A 20838-nucleotide genomic window follows, 5' to 3' on the forward strand; every position below is an offset into this window, starting at 1 on the left:
AAACTCCACTTCATGCACGTGGCTGTCAATCTAGCCCATGCAAGTGACGTCACGCCTGATCGTCAACGTGTTCTACTGGTAGAAACATTTTAAGGGCTGTAAGGACTGTGTGGCGGAGACAACCACCGCAAGGCCGAGAGATGGCGCCACCGGACAGAGCGACATCATCATCACCAATACGGAGCCGAGAGATGGCGCCACTGGACGGAGCGACATCGTGAGGATGGAGAAGGAGTCGTGGGGAGGCCGGGTAGAGTGAATAAAGTGTTGTACTTGTTCGAGACGCGGTGTGCACGCTTCCTCCCTGACAAGTGGGGGCTCGTCCGGGATTGGAAATGGATAGCGTGAATGTTCCGGAGGAAGTAGTGCAGTACCTCGTCAACCAGACAGACGGATCGCCCATCCAGCGGGAACAGGTCGCCTCCCTGCTGCGGCAACGAGTGATGACCGCCACCGTGACTACCGCGCCGGTAGGCCTAGGGGTGCCGGTGGCTGTGTCGCAGCCGCCTGCCGTGACTTGCACGCCATACGGGACATCAGAGCCGCCGAAGTTCACGGGATTCAACGACCTACAGTCGCCGGAGGTGTTCCTCGAACGTTTGGAGAACTTTTGCCTCGTGTCTGGTATCGACTCAGCCAGAAGGCTTAGTAACGTGGTGCCGGCCGCCTTGGAGGGCAGCGCTAAGCTGTGGTGGCGCTTTGTCGGCGTTTTCGCCACTGTGGGAAGAGTTCACACAAGCGTTCCGCGCGGAGTTCGCTTCAATCGACTCGAAGCGCCGCCTGAAGGAAGAGCTTCAACAACGCACCCAGCACCCAGAGGAGAACCTGAAGGAGTTCATTTATGTCATATCGGCATACTATGACCGCATCGGTGAAACCGTACCGAAAGAGGAAAATGTCCAGCGGGTTCTCCGCCAAATGCACCCGCAGCTACGAGACCTCGCAGAAGGGTCAACCTTTACCACTCTGAGGGAGCTCGCAACGGAGGCGGACGGATTGATGGAAAGAGCGTGGCGGCGATGGCAGTACAAACCGCCGCCACCACCAACAAATCAGGTCGCAAAGGATTTGGCATTTCAACCACACAGGGCAGTCGCTAACGCTCTCGGACCGCGGCCCATGTCGGCGGCTGCCACCGTGGGCACCACCACGTCAGCCACAATGTCTCCGCCGTACCACTGGCCACTACACCCCGCAGCGGTCCAACCGTCCTATCTTCGTGATAGAATTCATCCCGCCCCCACCCTCCCTACGCTGACGCAGCCGATCGCCTACACTTCGCAACCGGCCGCTCGTTGGCAGCAGCCCAACACACGACAAGTCCACTGCCAGCGCTGCGGAGGGATCGGCCATGTTGCCCGCCAATGCGCCACGGGTAGGCAAAATGCGCCGCCCAGGTGTTTTCAGTGCCATCAACTGGGGCACGTGCGGGCCGAATGCCCAGAGAATCAGTACTCGGGAAACATCCATTTGTAGATGCTACGCTAGCGGGCATCTACGACAGCGCGCTCCAGGTTGCAGCCACTGCTGGCAGAAAGGAACCCCTTCTCGACATCCGCATCGGAGCAACGACATTCCAGGCCCTCGTGGACACGGGATCCAGCGTCAGCCCTTCTGGGACAACAAGCGATGGCGGCCGCTGAAGCCACAGATGATTGTTGGAGTTTAGTGGCGCAAGGGCCAGGTATGGCCAAAGAGCGCCATGACAGTATTAGTTCGCGCCAAGACGATGGTAATGGCTTGTTAGTGGTAGATGAATAGGGAATTATATGAACATTAGATGTGGCATGGCTGTAAAGGGGCCTAAAATCAGTCGCTGTAAAGTGCGTAAAATCTATAAGTAATAAGATTATGCAATGAGTGATTATGTGTACTATGGACATGAACAATGCATTGCGAAAGAATGATACGAGTTACAAATAATTAAAGATACAAGAATTGGCCAGAGGCACAAGTGCCTAAACAGAGCCCTTGAAACACAAGGGCCTGGAGGCATGTGCAGTTAAAAAACTATCGCAGCAACATCCTCTAGAGAGAGGATGCACTACGAACTTATTGGGCTAGTAACATGTAGCACAACATCTTTCAAGAAAGCAAGGACTGCGTTGGTGCTGAAAAGTGGTTCTTTACCGAGAAACATAGCGGGATGCAGAGGAACACAATAGCGATATGCGAGAGGAAAATGTTTCTTTCTTTCTATTTCGGCTTTCCGACACTCCAAGAGGACGTGGAGGACGGTGAGCCTGTCGCCACATCTACCACATGTTGGAGGATCATTTCCATTCAATAGAAAATTGTGAGTACCATATGTGTGTCCTATTCTGAGACGACAGAATAGGACATCAGTACGTCGTGTTTTAGTTGTACAGGGCCAGAAACCTAACTGTGGCTTAATCAAGTGGAGCTTATTAGTTGTTTCAGCGTCCCACAGACGCTGCCAGTGGCCTCGCAGTTTCCTTCGCAAAAAAGGGCTGAAGCCACAGGAGCCAGTCACAAAAGAGAGGTACGCACGCTCCGCCTGGCCACGGGCTGGTCTCAATCTACTGCCTCGCTCCGATGCAAGATCCACTGGGCGGCAGGCTCCCGCCGCCAGCGGTTCCTGTGTGTGCCTGACCTCTGTAAGGACATTGTACTCGGGAGGGATTTCCTGACAGTGACTGGAATATCGCTCCATATTGCACTGGGAGGTTGGACAATTGGGACGGAACCGCAGTGCATGGTACCCTTCGTCAAAGGAGAGCAGCAGGCTAAGGGGGAGCTAGAATCATATGACCTGCAAGCAATCTTTACCGAGCAACCAATCTTCGCTGAGCAACCTGAGCCTATGGTCAGCTCTGAGGTCTCAACCGTCAATGAGCCTGCTAGCTTTGCGGCTCAGATGAATGTTGATCCACGTCTGGTGCAGGTGCTCGACACTTTCAGCCCAATTATTACAACTACCCCCGGGCGCACGACAATGGCTGAACATCGAATTGACACCGGGGACAGCCTACCTGTACGTTGCAAGCTTCGCGCCGTCAATGCCAAAAAACAGGCCATTATGGATAATTGCATCCATGACCTCCTAGAACAGGAGCTCATACGCCCAAGTACCAGTCAGTGGACGAGTGCTCCTGTTTTGGTCGCAAAAAAGTCTGGTGGCTTCCGCCTCGCCATTGATTATCGGCCACTGAATAGCCGAACAAGGGTGCCTGTTTACCCTATGCCCAGGACCGACTGGCTGTTGGCACAGCTGGGTCAGGCACAATGGTTTTCAAGTTTTGATCTGTCACAAGGCTTTTTCCAAATCCCAGTGTGCCAACAGGATATCCCTAAAACTGCATTTATCTGCCACCAGGGCACCTTTGAATTCACTAGGATGCCCTTCGGAGTGGCAGGTGGGCCAGCAACCTTCCAAACGTTGATGGACAGAGTTTTGGATGGTATAAATCATAAATTCGCAATGGCATTCCTCGATGACGTCCTGGTGTATTCAGACACTCTGGACAACCACGTGGAACACATCCAATGTGTACTCGAGCGCATCAGAGCCGCAGGCCTCACCATCAACCCAGACAAAATCCAACTCTGCCACCACTCGCTCAGGTTCCTTGGACATATTATTTCACCTGGGCAGTGTAGACCTGACAAAGACAAAGTGCTTGCTGTGTTGCACTACCCTCGACCAGCAACAGTCAAACAACTGCAAGCTTGCCTTGGCCTAGCGGGGTATTATCGAAGCTTCATACCTCGATTTTCGCTCACAGCCCACCCCCTCACCAGCCTTTTGAAGAAAGATGCACCCTGGCAGTGGACCAACCAGCAAGAGTGCGCATTACAGAGTCTGAAGCAGTCCTTGGCCAATGATGCCGTGGTGAACCTGCCTGACCTCAACCAACCCTTTGTGGTGGAAACAGATGCCAGTGGTATTGGAATAGCTGCTGTGCTACTCCAGGCGAGCCCCGAGGAACGCAGACCTGTGTCATTCATAAGCAGGGTCCTCACGGAGGCAGAAAAACAGTACACTGTTCAGGAATTGGAGTGCCTGGCAGTGGTCTGGGCAGTCGATAAATTCAGACCTTACCTCGAATTCACGGAATTCGAAATCCATTGTGACCATTCTCTCTCATGGATGTTTCAAACAAATCAAGCCTCACAGAGAGTCAAGCGGTGGGTCCTTAGGCTGCAAGGCCTTAACTGCAAGATCAAACACAGGAGAGGACTTGCCACCATTCCAGCAGATGCCCTTAGCAGAGCCCCCTTGAACTGTCCAGACAACCCAAGCCAAACTCTACCCGAAACTCTGTTCCCGATTACCGTTCAAGAGCCTGAGCAACACATTACGTTCAAGACAGTTGCCCCCCTGTCTGTGACAGACGATGTGACTCTCCTCAACGATATAGAATGCCTGATTGAGGAGCAAGGTCGTGATCCACTGTTCGCCAAGCTGAAAAGCGTCATGCAAGGTACAACGCTCCCAGAGAACGACCCACAATCACGGCTAATTAGGGACTTGGCTGCTTCGACAGAACTGGAGTCTACTGGGTTGCTCGTTCAGCACAGAGGGAACCAAAAGGTGCCTTGGCTACCAGAGTGCTTGCGGACTCGGGTGCTGAAAATGGCGCATGACCATCCCACGAGTGCACATGCGGGTTTTTTCAAGACATTGCAGCGGGTCTCTTCTCGTTTCGTATGGCTGGGTATGCGAGCAGATGTATCTAAATATGTCAGATGCTGCAAAGTTTGCCAGCGCTCCAAGGCAAATCGCCAAAAGCCAGCGGGCCTTATGAGCAGCCAGTGGGCCACTGCACCGATGGAGGAACTTAGTGTAGATGTCATTGGACCGTTACCACTCACACCACGGCGCCACCAGTACCTTGCTGGTGGTGGTTGACAAGTTCACAAAGTTCATTGAATTGTTTCCTCTAAGAGCAGCTACCAGCCAAAACATTGTTGATTGTATGCGGCAAGTCTTCTGTCGGCATGGAGTACCAGTAGCAATTTCCAGCGACAACGGGCGCCCATTTGTCAGTACGCTTTGGAAGAGCCTCCTGAAGCAATGGGGCATAAAAGACCGTCATACCGTGCCTTACCGCCCCGCTGGACAGATGGTAGAACGCCATAACGGTACAGTTAAGGAATGCCTCCGGGCCTACTGCACAAACCACAGGGAGTGGGACTCTCACATCCCCGAAATTGCCTTTGCTCTCCGCACTGCAGAGAGTGTTGTGACAGGCTACACGCCTGCCTTCCTGTGTTATGGTCGAGAGCTGCGCACTCCATGGGAACCACCTGGCACCAAGGACAACGTTGAACCGCCTGCCACGGCTTACCATGCCTTTTCCGAAGAAGTCCGCCAGTGCCTTGCCCAGGCCTTTGAATTTACTCACGGACAGCAAACTGCCGCTCAGGCAAAACAGAAGACATATTACGACCACCACAGGCGGCCAGTTACCCTGAAACCAGGCGATCTTGTTCTCCTGGACAGCCATACTTTAAGTAATGCAGCAACAGGCGTATCATCGAAGCTCGCACCAAGACGTTCAGGTCCCCATAGGATTACAAGGAATGTGGTGCTAACAACTTCATGCTGACAGACCCAACGACAGGGCGCCGTCGCGGGATAGCCCATGCTGACCAGCTGACCGCGTATTATGAACCTCGACTGGACATGCCCGCGACGGGTTCACGTTCTACGGGGGGGGAGACATGTAAGGACTGTGTGGCGGAGACAACCACCGCAAGGCGGAGAGATGGCGCCACCGGACAGAGCGACATCATCACCGATACGGAGCCGAGAGATGGCGCCACTGGACAGAGCAACATCGTGAGGATGGAGAAGGAGTCGTGGGGAGGCCGGGTAGAGTGAATAAAGTGTTGTACTTGTTCGAGACGCGGTGTGCACGCTTCCTCCCTGACAGGGCAAACTTCCAGCAATGGCCTTTCACCCACCACACTTGCCAACTAGGTCAGCCATGCGCCACTTCATCAGAGTAGGCAACCAAAGTTGTCATTTGGTGCCGAGTACGGAATATGGAGATGATGATAATGCCATTGTCAATTGGACAATGAGTGCCATCAAGTCGTGGCTTGCGGAAATTAACCAGCATGCTGTATACGTATGACACAAGAAATTTTTTTCTCTCCAAATTTTCACACTCCAAAGTGGGGGGTGCAGGCTTTACACGAGGGTGCACCTTACACGAGTAAATAGGGCATTTCAAAAAATCAAGGTAGCCAGCATGCTGCATAGTCCCTTTCGAGGGTGCGACTAACTGATGGTCAGAAAATTGTGAGGATGCCAGCATATAAGGGATGCGTGGGAACACCAGGCCAAACACATTGACAACAATAAAGCAGGACACACATCCTCTATGAACCTGTCCTCAGTCTCTATTCCTTTAGCTGTAGAATCAGCCATAGCAGGCCAGACAACACATAGAATATGCTGTTTCCAGCCCAATACTTCACGCTCAATCTGGGTGATCTTGCCAAACATGAGCTCGCATACTTTACAGCCTAGGCTGCTTACATAGCAAGTACTGACATCATAATGCCGACAGAACTAAACAGAGTTAAACCTTGATATAACGAAGTTGTTAAAATTGGCAATTTGCTTCATTATATTGAAATTTCGTTTTATTGAAATTTGACCTTTTATAAAAATAAGCAGTCACCAATCGATTTTTCTTACGTGGGGAAGCCACAACATTTTCTGTATTATTGGGCAATTGAAAAAAAAGAAAACAAATTCGAATTAGAAAAAAATTCATTTAGTTGAATTTGAGTGTCGGCGACAAAAGATCATTTCATGCCGTGTCGATGATATCTTCACATCAGTGGTGTGAATTACATGAAGCCAGCCACACTTTCGCATCCACTCTGCCCTTGTGGCTAATAGTGTCGCCCGCAGTGGGACAACGCTATTATGAGAAGCGCCGGCAGCAGGGAGCAAATGCTTCGTCTGCCTCTCACTTCAACGCATCTCCGAAACTCAAGATTACGCAACCTCGAGCACTAAACGCGCTGTAAGACAGCGCACATGATGCCACGCCATATCTCGGCATCCTCACTCCTTGCACACTTGGCCAGGGCGCACGGGCTGCACATGCGCTCAGCTGCGCTGACAGCCATGAGCAGCCGAGGCTGCGCTAGAAAAGGAGCCGCATGCCAACCTGCCCCCCACACACAAGGAGGGGGGGGGGGGGGGGGGCAGGTTGATGCATTATAAAAATACACAATAAAAAATAAACAATGTAATCTACGATAAGCATTCAAAATTAGCATGCCCTTTAACGCCCCTTTAAGAAGGCCCCCAACAAGCAACTTCCTGTCTGCAGGACTAAACTGCCACATGTCATTCCATGCAACAGCAGCCCTTTGCCTGATGGTTTATGCCAACTTCCTCTGCAGCTGAGATACAAAATGATTCTTTGAGTTTGCACTGTCTAGCAACACATAAGCTTTGGCAATAAAGTGAATTTTATACGCCATACCCGCCAAATGCAGTGGTGTGGAGTTCCTGCCTTGAGAGTCCCTACAATTAATATTTTCACTTGTCACCAGCTTCATGACCCTTGCAAGATTGCCCTTCTTAGCAGCATCTAAAAGTGCAGCATCCCCTGAAAAAGGAAAACAGGAAGCTTACAAAAAGCCACACAACAGGCAACAGGGATGAACGGACGGACGGACACACACTCCTTGGCTTGGTGTACAATCAAACCAGATTACAATAAAGTGATAGTCAATTCAAAAATCGGTTACATCTATTGCCTCCAATAAAAGCCCACTTAAATTGGCACAAGGCGATATCCATAACTAAACCCATGCAGAAAAATTTACAGACATGCATTGCAAAATTCGAGCCTTATGGTAAATATGTTTATCAATACCTTTAAAAACAAATTTACTTGAAGGAAATTGTTTTTGGCTGGTGAGAACAATGAATGTTAACATTTAGTTTGGCTATGTGCAACAATGGAGAAGGTCCCAAATAGTTGGGCTTGTCACATTTAAGCTTTGCAAGTCAAATCTTTCCAAGGGAAATGAGATGCGTGCTGGAGTGATTTATTGGTGTGCTGTGCAGCTGACCAGTTCGCAACCTGTAGCATGTGCCCAACTGCCATAAGGCCACTACCCAAGCCTACAAGTTGAAAATGCACAGCAATGTGCAGCACGCGACTATCACACGTTGCAACTTATGATGCATGATAGGGACTGCACCAGGAACAACAAATGTGTAGTCATGACAGCATGCAAAATGAAATGAAATATTATTTCATTTATTCACCATCACACGTTGCAACTTATGATGCATGATAGGGACTGCGCCAGGCAAAAACAAATGTGTAGTCATGACAACATGCAAAATGAAATATTATTTCATTTATTCACCATCACACGTTGCACCTCATGATGCATGATAGGGACTGTGCCAGACAAAAACAAATGTGTAGTCATGACAACATGCAAAATTAAATGAAATATTTCATTTATTCACTCTTAGGGCAATAAAGGGCTGACAAGGCACAATGAAAGAAGAAATTAGCCTTCTGAAAAGGTCTTGGCCTATCAGTGTTGCCACACACTTGCATAAAAAGGGCTGCATGCATGCAAACTTAAAGGTAACAATACATGCAAATACACAAGGCAAAACTGGCTGACATGCCAATAAGCACTGACATTACAGAAAAGAAAATCACTACTGTTTGCAGATACTGCTCACATTATTTAAGGGGCCCTGAACTACCCCTCGGGTTGGTGAAAAAACGCAGCCTGTGGATAGTACAGTAGAACCTCGTTCATATGTTTTCAAAAAATACGCTAAAAATAAACGTACGATCCGGGAAAACGTACGATCCAAATCCAGTAAAAATTGAAGCTGACAAGCCAATATTGAGGTGCAAAGGCAGAAAACATTTATTTCTTGCAAAACATAGTTACAGTCGAGTCTCGTTAATTCGAACTGACGCTGTGGTCCCGTCAAAGTTATGTGTATTCCAATGGGCGAGAACGCTCGGTAATTCGAACGCCGACAATGCTCTCAGCAGCACGCCAAATCACGTGGAGGTGTCTCCAACTGGCAATGCTCCGACACCGCCATAAATCAAAAGCTTAGGAGAGACCCCTCAACAATGCGCGGAGAAAAAACAAGAAAGAAAAAAATACCGCGACGAAAATTTCCTCTCTCAAATGGTAAGGTCGCTGTTTCAGCCCGGCCAACGAAACTAACCTCGCCAGCCAACACTCGCTTCAACGGCAGAAAACGAAACTTAGGGGAGCGGGTTAAGCTGGCGCTGGGCCAGCGGGCGTGCACGGAGAGTCGAAGGTGAGGGAGCTACGAGGGAGTTGAGAGGGAGGGCGATGGGAGCCACCGAAGCGATGGGGTTGCCCAGGCCAAATGCGCTTCCCTGCCGCCCTCCTCCCTCACCTTCGACGCGGTCTCCGCGCGTGCGCGTTGCCGTGTCGGCGCGGCCCGCTCCCTGAAGTTTCGTTCGCTGCCGTTACTGGGATGCGAGAGAGAGAGATTGTGGTTGTTAAGAGGAAGAGGCGCTGTCGGGATGCGAGCGTTGGCCGGCATGGGCAGTTCCGTGGCCCTTGCTCGCTAGGTGCTTGCGCGCCGCAATATTTCACGACTCGCACCGTTCGTGCATAGCGCTATGGTGCACAAATACGTCAAAAATACCGTATTTATTCGAATCTAGGCCGATAGTTTTTTTCAAATAATCACACACGAAACTCTAGGGTCGGCTTAGATTCGAGGATTTTAAAAAACGCGCCAGTTTTTAACTGAAACTGATAAATATGGTGCATAGTTAGCGCCATCTAGAAATGTCAGTATCGCAGCCGCTACTAGCCGCGCCAGTAGCCAGCTGGCGAGCGACGTCGCCATTTTGACCTGCGTCGTATCGGTAGTATCGGTATGGTGCAGCATCGGCGCGCGGTGTGGCGTTATCGTAATGGCACCAAATGGGCGGTGCCGCTTTCTAAACGAATACTGTATTTACTCGAATCTAACGAGCACTTTCAACACGACCCTAAATCTGCGTCGGCATTTCAAAATGGCCGCCTCGCACGCGCGTCGTGCCTAGCTACCGTAGCATGCGGAAGCTTCCTCCGTGTGCTGCAGTACACGTGCTTAGGCAATAGTCTACCGTCTGTCTTCACGTTCTCAGCGTCTGCTCTATCTATCAGCATGAAGTACCGAGTTCATCATGATACCGCATTTAAAAGGAAAGTGATCATCTGTGCGGAGACGGACGGAAATCGGGCCGCATCAAGGGCGTTTGGAGAATCCGAAACTTGCGAGCGGGACTGGCGCAAACAGAAGGAGAGGATTTTCGCCAGCAAAGCAATGCGGAACGGTTTCAGTGGACCGAAGCAGGACGTAATCTGCAACGATCCACTCCGGCGATACGATCAGGCTTGGCCCTATCTTGAAAGCAATCTGCGACTGGTAAAGTCCGCCGCGCGCCGTGTTTTCGCCGCGTTGAAGCGGGAGGCATGCTAGCACGAAGGCGCGCTTCGTCTCCAGCGTTTTGACAGTTCGTTTCCGCGGTCAACGAGCGAGGTGTGTTCATGTTTGCTTGAGCGCGCGTGACACCGTGCTTGTTAATAGCGGTCTACTAATTTGCTACCGACTTCGATGCATCGCCTTTCGGGCGAAACTGCGACTTTTTTTATTCATCGCAACATCAGTGCATCGGGAGGAAATCTATTTTTCCAAATTTTTCCTCACGGAAAACGGGTGCGCGTTACAATCGAGGAAGCGTGAGAATCGAGTAAATGCGGTAGTTGTGCTAGCCGTAGAGGCATCGTCAAACGTTCAAACCGGGCGGAACTTCGGCATCGGTCTGTCGTTGGAGGGGGCCACGGGAGATGGTTTTTGCGTGCGCCGCAACGTGCGCTCTTTCCAAAAATGCAGCATCTCTAATGCGCTGGGTGGTACTGAATATAGCGCACTGTTTGAAGATGTCAGCAGTAAGCAAGATAGCGACGAGAATGAGCTCGGCATGTTCAAATTTAATAAATGCTGTTTCATTTTGCGAATGCTGTCCTCGCTTTTTCGTTCGGCCTACATTCGAGGTAAGTTTTTTTTTTTTTTTTTCGGACTTCGAACTTTTGGGGGGTCGGCTTAGAATCGGAGTCGGCCTAGATTCGAGTAAATACGGTAAGTCCTTTTAATTCGAACAAATTTTCGGGCCCCTTCTAGTTCGAATTATCGAGATTCGACTGTATTTTCTGCTGGTGCGTCACACCCTTGGACAGGAAAAACTCCTTTTGCGCACATTGCAGACCTTGTCCGCATTTTCAATGTCTTTCGTGTGAAAGAAGCTTTGTAAGGCTTCCAGGCAAGCAAGGGCTTCGGAGAAGGTAGCCGGTGGGCGCAAGCCTTCGTTCTCGCCGCCGTCTTTAGGCGCCTCGTCCGCCACCATCTCCGCTACGATCTCGATGAGTCGTAGCGCCCCATGCCGCGCGCGCGGCGTCCGCCTGTTTTCGCAGCTTAGTAGTTCGCGTTGAAGCAAGGGGTGAGGTAGCGCGAAGGCCAATTCGCTCGCCGCTGCTGCCGCGCTTCGGGCGAACGAGCAATGCAGAGAAGTAGCGGAGGGGGGGGGGGGGGGGGGGTTGAGCACTGCAGAGAAGCCACGCGGCGGCTGTCTGCCACTTAGCGCTTCACAAGCACATGAGAGCGGCCTTTTTGCACACCTGAATGATAATTTTTCGCTGTAGAACGTATCATACGACCGCAGTTTGCCGCAATGCTGAACGTTGCTGCGGAATAATCATATTTTCCGGGAACGTATTAACCGGAACGTATTAACACATTCCTTTATGGGGTTATGTTTATTTTTCGCGATTGCGAACGTAGGAGCCGGGAAATCGTATTAAGCGGGAACGTATCAGTGAGGTTCTACTGTATATGCTGCTGTGAATATATTAGAAAGTTGTGCAGTCATGCGCTGTACATGGCTCTTGCAAGCGGAGTGTGAAGTCACCTTTTTCTCAAATGCCTTTTTTTTCAACAAAAGCCCGACTCTTTTTGGGCTGCTATATTTCCTAAAATCGCAGATCTCCATATGTGCCTGCTACTGGCCAGTAGCTGACATCAATCAAGAAGGGTATTAGGATCAGTGCGCTTCTTCCTACTGTTACTGTGTATATTTATTGATTCAGTTTAATAAACAGGCTGAAGTAAGCAAAAATCTGCTTTCAAATTTCGGTAATAATTACGTACTTCGGGAAGAAGCCGACTATCGTCTGCTCACGCTCAGCCGCCCGTGTAGAAATTAAACTTTGGCCAACCTGCTTATCGGTGTCGCAGCCGTCGGATCTCGCTAATTTCGACTAGTTTTGAACACTCAACTAGGCTCGAACCACGCGAAACTTAAAGTCGTACAACACGCATGCTTGCAAGCGCGCGCTCACTTCTGGCCGCTCCTGGTTAGACGTCTTGGCAGACTTCGCTTCGTAATGAGCTATTAATAGTGCTTCAAAATGCACAAGTTGGATGTGGTTACTATGGTCGGTCAAGCTGGTGTTCGGATGTGGTCGGTCAAGCTGGTGCAGGGCAAAGCCGGTCCGCACCAAATAGCACAGCCAGACAAGAGCATTTGAGCACGAGCGCGCACTCTAGCCCTGTCGCGCACAAAGCAAACGCTGCAGTAGCATGTAACTGCAGTCTGCTACAAAGCGTAGATACCACGGCCGCCGCCGGGTACCGCGACAAGTCCACTGGCTGAACGCACTACAACTCGCTGAGGACAACAGCATTTGGCGCATCGTAGGTGCCAAAATCCGAAAAAGTGGCATCTAAGTGAACATCCGAAATCAAATTTTAACTGCACACCTAAGTGAGGTTCAGTAGGCGAAGCATTGTGGGCATACCTCACTCCGCCGTAGCCTTCACAGTGCAAATCATTGAAGAAGGAGCGCAAACACTGCAAAGTATGTTTGAATGACCATAACTCCCCATCTGCTGCACACACTGAAGAACGTTTTGTGGCAAAGTATTCCTGAAATTGTCTAACTACAAGTGCAGTTATTCAATAAAAAATACTTCAGGGTCCCTTTAAAACCAGTAAAGCCAATGGAAGCAAGCCTGTGGCAAAAACATCATTTCAATTTATGGAAAAAATTATTGCACTCAATACAGCACAAAAAATGCAACCATCCAGAACATGTCTCGAGGTTGTAGTACTGAAAAGGCAATGTCTTAACACTGACAAAAAAATTTAATCTTTTGACTGTGATACATTTTTAAATCGGCACGGAAAGTTGAAAAAAAAAAAAAAACCTAAACCAGGCCTACAGAGATGTGTGTGAATTACAAAGGAGATCAGCATTAGCTAGAAAAGAACCCACCAAACAATCCAAGCAGCCACTAGGAATTCATAAAAAATTATTCCAATGCCCACCCAAACATAAAAAATTTATGCAGAAGCTCCTCTGGGAGTTGTCTAAGCATGCGTAAGCATTGAGCCACTTGTTCATCTCCACGCAGCCCAGTGTCATTATCGATGTTATGAAACTTGATTCGACCAGTATAAGCAACAGAGCTGCGGTGACACAAACTGCTGGGGACGACGGCAACACCAGGTGCGCTGGTGATGTTCCGATCATTACAAGCCGTTATCGCTCTTTAGCGCCTTATCAATCCACATCGAACCCTTATGAACTGTGATCAACTGTACTGTGGTGGCATCTCCGTCTGGTGCGGTCATGCGCGCATTATCTTTAAAGCGATCGGCGATGGCGACAGAGAGCGCTGACTGCTGATTGCTTCGTGCGCTCCGTGTTCTCGCTGCTATGTTCGCTTTGAAGAGAAAGGCGTGAGCCCCCCTCCTGAAAGCGATCTGCGATGGGGGCACAGTGCGGTGAGTGCTGACAGCTTTGTGTGCTCAGTGTTCTCGCTGCTTAGTTACCGTTGAAGCGAGAGGCAGCACTGCTGCAGGCTCTATCTTAAAAGCGATTGTCTTACTGGACGAATGGACGGACAGACGGTTTTTCTCGTTTGGAAAGCATAGAAATGCTAACACATTTACTATTTTAGAGAAATACTATCGAATCTTGGCAAGCAAGGAGCACCTTAGAAAAGTGTTACTGAATGTGCCAAAGGTCATATATAGCAACAATAAAAAGTTTAAAGACATGTTATTGCCACATACAAAAGTAAACCTCCTGTGTACTGTCAACTTAACAGCCCGTGCTGATTTAATCAATTTGAACTGCGCTGAATGAAACTGATCATGGCAAGTAACACAAATAGACACACCAGACAGGACGAGAGCGCAATCTCACCTGTCCGGTGTGTCTATTTGTGCTACTTGCCGTAATCAGTATCACTCAGCACAGTTCAAAATTAATGAACACCAGCTAGCCGATTTGCCCGCTTTACTATGTTATTTATTTTATTTACATGTATATTTTATTGCACATTTTCTCAAGCTGTCCTTTACAAATTTACTAGTATACCCCAGTTTAAATCTCTCTCCTTTTTAAGGTAGGTCACCCCCTTCAAAAATGCATTTATTGATGAAGAAAAAAAATATTTGTTTATATTTAGCATTTTCAAGCTCCCTGTCTATTTAAGAATATTTAGCAAAAAGAATTATGTTGTTATCTTAAGCCATTCAAAAGTTAAGACCATTTTTCCAACTCCTCCTAGACGCATCTGAAACCGAAACTGAAGGTTTCAGATTCCACAGCACCTGCGATCTCATCATAAATGTCTCTTCGTATGCATATAATCATATTACGCAATGCTAATTTGTTTAAGAACGTTCTAAAGCTTTTGAAAGCATTTTGTGGGACATGATGTTTTCCATTTATTTTAAAATTTCTACTAGAGGGCAGTGGGTGCTGTGGCACTCTGTTTACGCTGTGCGCGTTTGCGCTGGGTTGCATTTGCGTCTGGGTTGTCTGTGCCATCTGTGCTTTTTCGTACGCCATTTCGAGCTCAAGGATTTATTTCTAGCTTTTCAAGGAGAAAGTTATAGTACTCCATGAAATATATCAAAGTACAGGACTAAAAGGAAACGTCAACGCAAGTTCTTAGGAAATCGACATACCAAGCGTGGACGCACGTGAGTCAGCTGGAGACGCGAAACGGGCAAGAAAAAGAATGCGCGCTTCAGCTCGCTCAAAAGGAGACCGTGCCACTTCCGAGAGGGGCCCAAGCTATGAGGCTGGTGGATTTTGGACAAATTTAATGTTTTTTTATTACATGGACGGTGGGGATGCGCGACTCTCACGCGTCCCCTGATGTTTTCCCCGCATAGCTTGCGTCTCCCGTAATCTGGCTTCTCCGCGTGGCTAAGCGCTGGCGGTGGTCGTCGTGGTTGCGGCGCATTGCGAGAGATGGCGCTAGTGTCGCGATGCTAGCGCCACTGAATGGCGGGGTGACTTGGGCGCAAAAGGAAGAAGGCGCTTCCTCTTTGGCTGGGGATCGGCAACCAACACGCACGAACGCTTCGCGGGACCGTCTCGCATGGCTAAAAGCAGGACACCGGTATGGACCAACACGGATCGTTCGAACGCGCCACAGTTCGCGTGACCGTACACGTGAACGACTAGGCGATGGTGTCACAGCATGGGGTGAACATATTCGCTCGCTATCGGGTCGCGGTGTATCGGACTTCCTTGATTTGTCGCGCGCCCATGTGAATGTTCTATTGGTAGTAATTCGGCTAGTGTGTATTAGTGTATGAAAGGTGCAATAAATGCCCTTTTGATTGTTTGCACTACTGTGTTGTCGTTCCTTTGTCCCAAGAGCATGTGTGAGACCACATCTAGCTGCCCAATGTGGGGCCTCTTGGGGCATCCGACGATAATTTTAACAGTTTTGCTCAGTTCGAGGCAACCTTTGTTTCAACCGAAGCGTAGTCCTAGCGTGGATTTTGATCGCTAGTGTCAGCGGCATGCTTTCTTGAGCGAGGCGACGGTTGCTGTAGCGTGTTCGAACTTTTCAACGTGCTAAGCCTTTTCGCGAGTGTCTTGAAGTGCACTCCTCGGTACGAGAGCCACGTGGTCTGCATCCTGGGAGAGCGAGGCCTAGCGCCCGCGGAGCATTGGCAAGCTTGAAGCGAGTGAGTACGGAAGCCTCGTGGGTGGTCCGAATTTCTTATGTAAATAGCTTCTTCTATATCTCTTTGACTTCGGAAGTCGCGGCTCAGGGAGCCAGGTGGCCGCGGGCCACGGGTGCGGCTACGGGCTGACTGGTATTGCGGCCTGGCACCGGGCGCTCCGACACCGTCTGGGACGATGGGCGCCGTCAACTCGGATGCTGTGTGCACCGAGTGGGGTAGGACCACCTCACAGAGCTAACGTCTCCTCGCGGCTGCCTGTTGTGCCCATTTTGGGTGATGTTTTTTTTTTTTTGGATGCCGGTTGTCAGGGTAGCGACGCATTAGGTCTAAGGCTTTACAAAGCCGCCTGTCGCACGTTGAGGGACACAACCTGCTGGACCGTGGTGTTGAGATGTCGCACATTGCTTCCCTTATTAGTTCGCCTCGCACGAATGGAAATTACTCGTTTGACTCGGGAAAGTAAGCTTTGTTCACGTTAACTTAGCATCTAAAATGCCGCCCGAAATTTTGCTAGCCGAATTGAACATCGTACCACGTGGGTGATGCGTATGCCGAATTCCTCTCCCTTGCACTACTTTAGTGTTTGTCGAGTGTGTGGAGTGTACGCAGCATGAGCGGAGTCACCCCTGGTTTGCTGTCACCTGCACATCGTGAGCGCTGCTGCCCCGGACTACAATCGAGCTACCCCTGGCAACGGAGATGCCTGGGGATGGTGTCACAGCATGGGGCGAACATATTGTCCCAGTATGTAATGTGGAAAGAAGAGGACATGGTTGGTGCCCTAAGAGACGACAAAGAAGATTCTGGGTTTCGCTTCTCTACGCAGCCATTAAAACCCAACTGTAAATACCAGTACGCTTCTTCCTTCCCGTAACATTATTGGTGGACGTGCGGGGTAGTCACTTGTGCAAGACGGAGCTCCGCAGCGGACATAACCTGGCCGCCATGCCATCCGAAGGGGAGTCTTCAACCGCGGCCCTGTCGACGCCACCGACAGTCATCCTAACCCAGCCCCGCGACCCTGGCATGTTTTCAGGGATTGACAACGTTCACGTCGATGACTGGTTGGTAAATTACGAATGGGTCTGCGCCAACAACAGGTGGGATAACACGCTTATGCTGGCCAACGTAATATACTACCTCAAAAAAACGGCACGGGTCTGGTTCGAGACACATGAAGAGATCACAAGTTGGGAGCAGTGCAAACAGAAGCTTCGTGATTTGTTCGGCAAGCCCATCGGCCGCCAACGTGCTGCTCAGAAGGACCTTGGGAACCGTGCACAGACGTCCACTGAATCTTACGTGGCGTACATCCAGGACGTCTTGGCTCTTTGCCGCAAGGTGGATAAAAACATGACAGAGGCAGACAAGGTCATTCACGTTTTAAAAGGCATAGCGGACGATGCATTTAACCTTCTCGTGTATAAGAACATCACAACAGGCAATGAGATCATTAACGAATGTCGCCGCTTTGAAGAAGAGAAAAGCCGCCGCATAGTTCAGCAGTTCACGCGTCTACCCAACACCGCTGTTTCATCGACGTGTGAAGACCTTTGTCTTCCGCGTGAGCCCACTCCCTCCGAGAACGTCGTACGTATAGTCCGGCAAGAAATTGAAGCAGCGTCTCCTGCCACACAACTGACGCAGTGCTTTGACGATTCCCGGCCTCTTGTGTCCCTCATTCAATCGGTCGTTCGCCAAGAACTTTCCAATGTGGGTCTGCAATCCATCTGCTCCGCCAACCGTCCTGACTTTGCTTCGTCTGCTGCCTCTGCCCCTGTTCACCGGAACCAGTGCGGTCCTTACCCGAGCTATCGCAACCCGGCCGAATGGCGCACACATGATGATCGACCCATCTGCTTCTATTGTGGACGTGTGGGCCACATCTCTCACCACTGCCGAAGTTCCTGGCCGGCCCTCTCTCGACCAAGCTTTCCCGCCTACCGCTGCTCTCCACTGAATCCTCGCCCGCCTGCGCCCTCCACCGAGTTCGAAGATGCACCTGACAACGCTCGAGTCACTGCGACTAACCGCTCACCATCACCGCACAGTAGCCGCTCCCGTTCACCCCAGCTGCATCGTTCCCCATCCCCTGCTTACCGTCGCCGCTCTCCGACGGGAAACTGACTGGGGCAGCTCCGGGAGGTGACGCTGCTCTAGCACCCCGGCCTGAAATTCCTCTATTGACCCTGCCTACTGATCGGAACCTTCTGGACGTGGATGTGGATGGTTTGCCTGTTACAGCACTCATCGACACTGGGGCACAAGTTTCCATCATGAGTGCTGACCTGCGAACGCGCCTGAAGAAAGTCCTTACTCCTGCTCCGACTCGACTGCTACAGGTTGCCAACGGTGGAACTCCGGCTGTGCTCGGAATGTGTGCTGCACGTGTCAGTGTCGCCGGTCGCCACACGCCCGGTTTGTTTAGTGTGCTCGAATGCTGCCCCCACGATGTGATCCTCGGTCTCGACTTTTTAACCGCCCATTCTGCTTTGATTGACTGTTCAGCCGGTGTTGTCCAACTTGACCCACCCCTTTCCATTCACCTTCTTGCTCAAGCCCCAACTCAGCTTTGTTTTGCGGATTTTATTCGTCTTCTTCCCCAAGCAGCAACCTGCATCACCATTTTTGCTTCTCCACCTGTTCCTGACGGAGACCATGTCCTCACTCCCGCGACTTCAGTCCTGTTTTCCCACAATGTCTCCTTCCCACACACCGTCATTTCTGTAGCGGCCAATCAGACCTGTCTTCCCATCCTCAATTTCGGCAAGTGCCCTCAGGTACTTCCTCAAGGGATGTCGCTTGCCACGTTGTCACCGTCCCGCGAGTGCCATATTTCAGCTCTATCTGTTGCGACATCTTCGACCAGTGCTCGTTCTGCGCCTTCTGCATCTGCCCCGGCCGACGACATTGCAAAGATAATTGCGCCGGACCTCGACCCCCAATCCGCCGCAGAGCTCCGTGACCTCCTCGAGTCCTACGGCGACATTTTCGACCTGAACGATTGCTCTTTGGGTCAAACTACGGTTGTGAAGCATCGTATAAATACCGGCGATGCGGCACCTGTTCGACGTCGGCCATACCGGGTGTCGCCCTCTGAGAGACAAGTTATCCAGAGCGAAGTTGACAAAATGCTTGCCAAAGGGATTATTGAACACTCTTCCAGCCCGTGGGCTTCCCCTGTTGTTCTCATCAAAAAGAAGGACACAGTTGGTGATTCTGCATTGACTATCGTCATCTAAACCAGATCACCAAGAAAGATGTCTACAGGCTTCCACGGATCGACGATGCTCTGGACTGTCTTCACGGTGCCACTTATTTTTCATCAATAGACCTTTGCTCCGAATATTGGCAAATTGCCGTGGATGAAATGGACCGTGAGAAGACCGCATTCGTTACACCTGATGGCCTCTATCAGTTTAGGGTAATGCCTTTCGGCTTGTGCAATGCCCTGGCAACGTTTGAACGTATGATGGACATGCTCTTCCGTGGATTGAAATGGTCCATCTGCTTGTGTTACTTGGATGACGTCATCGTATTCTCTCCAACTTTTACGGCCCATCTTGAAAAACTTTCATCTGTGCTTTCTGTTTTTCGCGCTGCTGGCTTGCAGCTCAACTCGTCCAAGTGCCCCTTCGGTCACCGACAAATAACTTCGGTCACCGACACCATGCTCGGACATCTCGTCGATTCGTCAGGCATTCGCCCCGATGCCGCTAAAGTTCGTGCAGTGCAAAATTTCCCTGTACCAACCTCTGCCAAAGATGTTCGCAGCTTTATCGACCTTTGCTCATACTTCCGCCGGTTTGTGAAAAATTTCGCGCATGTTGCTCGTCCCCTGACTGACCTCAAGAAAGACGTTCCTTTCTGCTGGGGCTCTGAACAAGCGACTTCTTTCTCGCGCCTCATCACGCTACTCACCACACCTCCTGTTCTCGCCAATTTTGACGCCTCCGCTCCGACAGAAATTCGCACTGACGCCAGTATATGGCATCGGCGCAATTTTAGCCCAATGCCAGCGTGGGCACAACCGCGTTATCGCCTACGCCAGCCGCCTCCTCTCCCCGTCCGAGCGCAATTATTCGATTACTGAGCGGGAATGTCTCCCCCTCATTTGGGCTGTGGGCAAGTTCCGACCTTACATATATGGTCGACCATTTACGCTTACAACCGATCACCACGCCCTTTGTTGGCTTTCTTCCCTCAAGGATCCCACCGGACGCCTCGGTCGCTGGGCCCTACGCCTTCAGGAATACACATACAGCGTGGTCTACTAGTCGGGTCGTTTACATCAGGACGCCGACTGCCTGTCTCGTCACCCCGTCGATGCACCGAACGATTTAGTGGATGCCGCACCGATCTGCGTTCTCTCGCTTTCCGCCTTGAAAGACATTGGGGCTGAACAACGACGCGATGAATCGTTACGGCAGCTTATCGAACGCCTGCTCTCTGACCCGTACTGCAAAATGACACCCTGTATCGCTGAAACATGCACCTAAACGGGCCTGAGCTGCTAATCGTCATTCCGCCTCATCTTCAGCAGACTGTACTCCAGCAACTGCACGACGTTCCCACTGCTGGCCACCTTGGTGTCTCTCGGACCTATGACCGAATTCGGCGACGATTTTTCTGGCCACGTCTCAACCGCTCCGTCCGTCGCTATGTCGCCGCATGTGAGTCGTGTCAACGCCGAAAACGACCAGCTGTACATCCTGCTGGTCTGCTGCAGCCTCTGGATATACCGACCGACCCTTTTTTTTCGCGTTGGCGTTGA

The 20838-nt window shown here is 50.5% G+C and overlaps 1 protein-coding gene across 1 annotated transcript in view; it reads right to left on the reverse strand.

Annotated features, from left to right (window-relative positions):
- The window catches only part of LOC119455818 (poly [ADP-ribose] polymerase tankyrase-1), a 198564-nt gene that overhangs the window by 84574 nt on the left and 93152 nt on the right, over window positions 1–20838 (reverse strand). The window contains exon 15 of the mRNA XM_049660947.1: window positions 7476–7601. Within this exon, the coding sequence (XP_049516904.1) occupies window positions 7476–7601 (126 nt within the window). The remainder of the gene's footprint in view (window positions 1–7475; window positions 7602–20838) is intronic.

The sequence above is a fragment of the Dermacentor silvarum genome, chromosome 1 (genome assembly GCF_013339745.2).
Source record: "Dermacentor silvarum isolate Dsil-2018 chromosome 1, BIME_Dsil_1.4, whole genome shotgun sequence".
Taxonomy (NCBI): Eukaryota; Metazoa; Arthropoda; class Arachnida; order Ixodida; family Ixodidae; genus Dermacentor; species Dermacentor silvarum.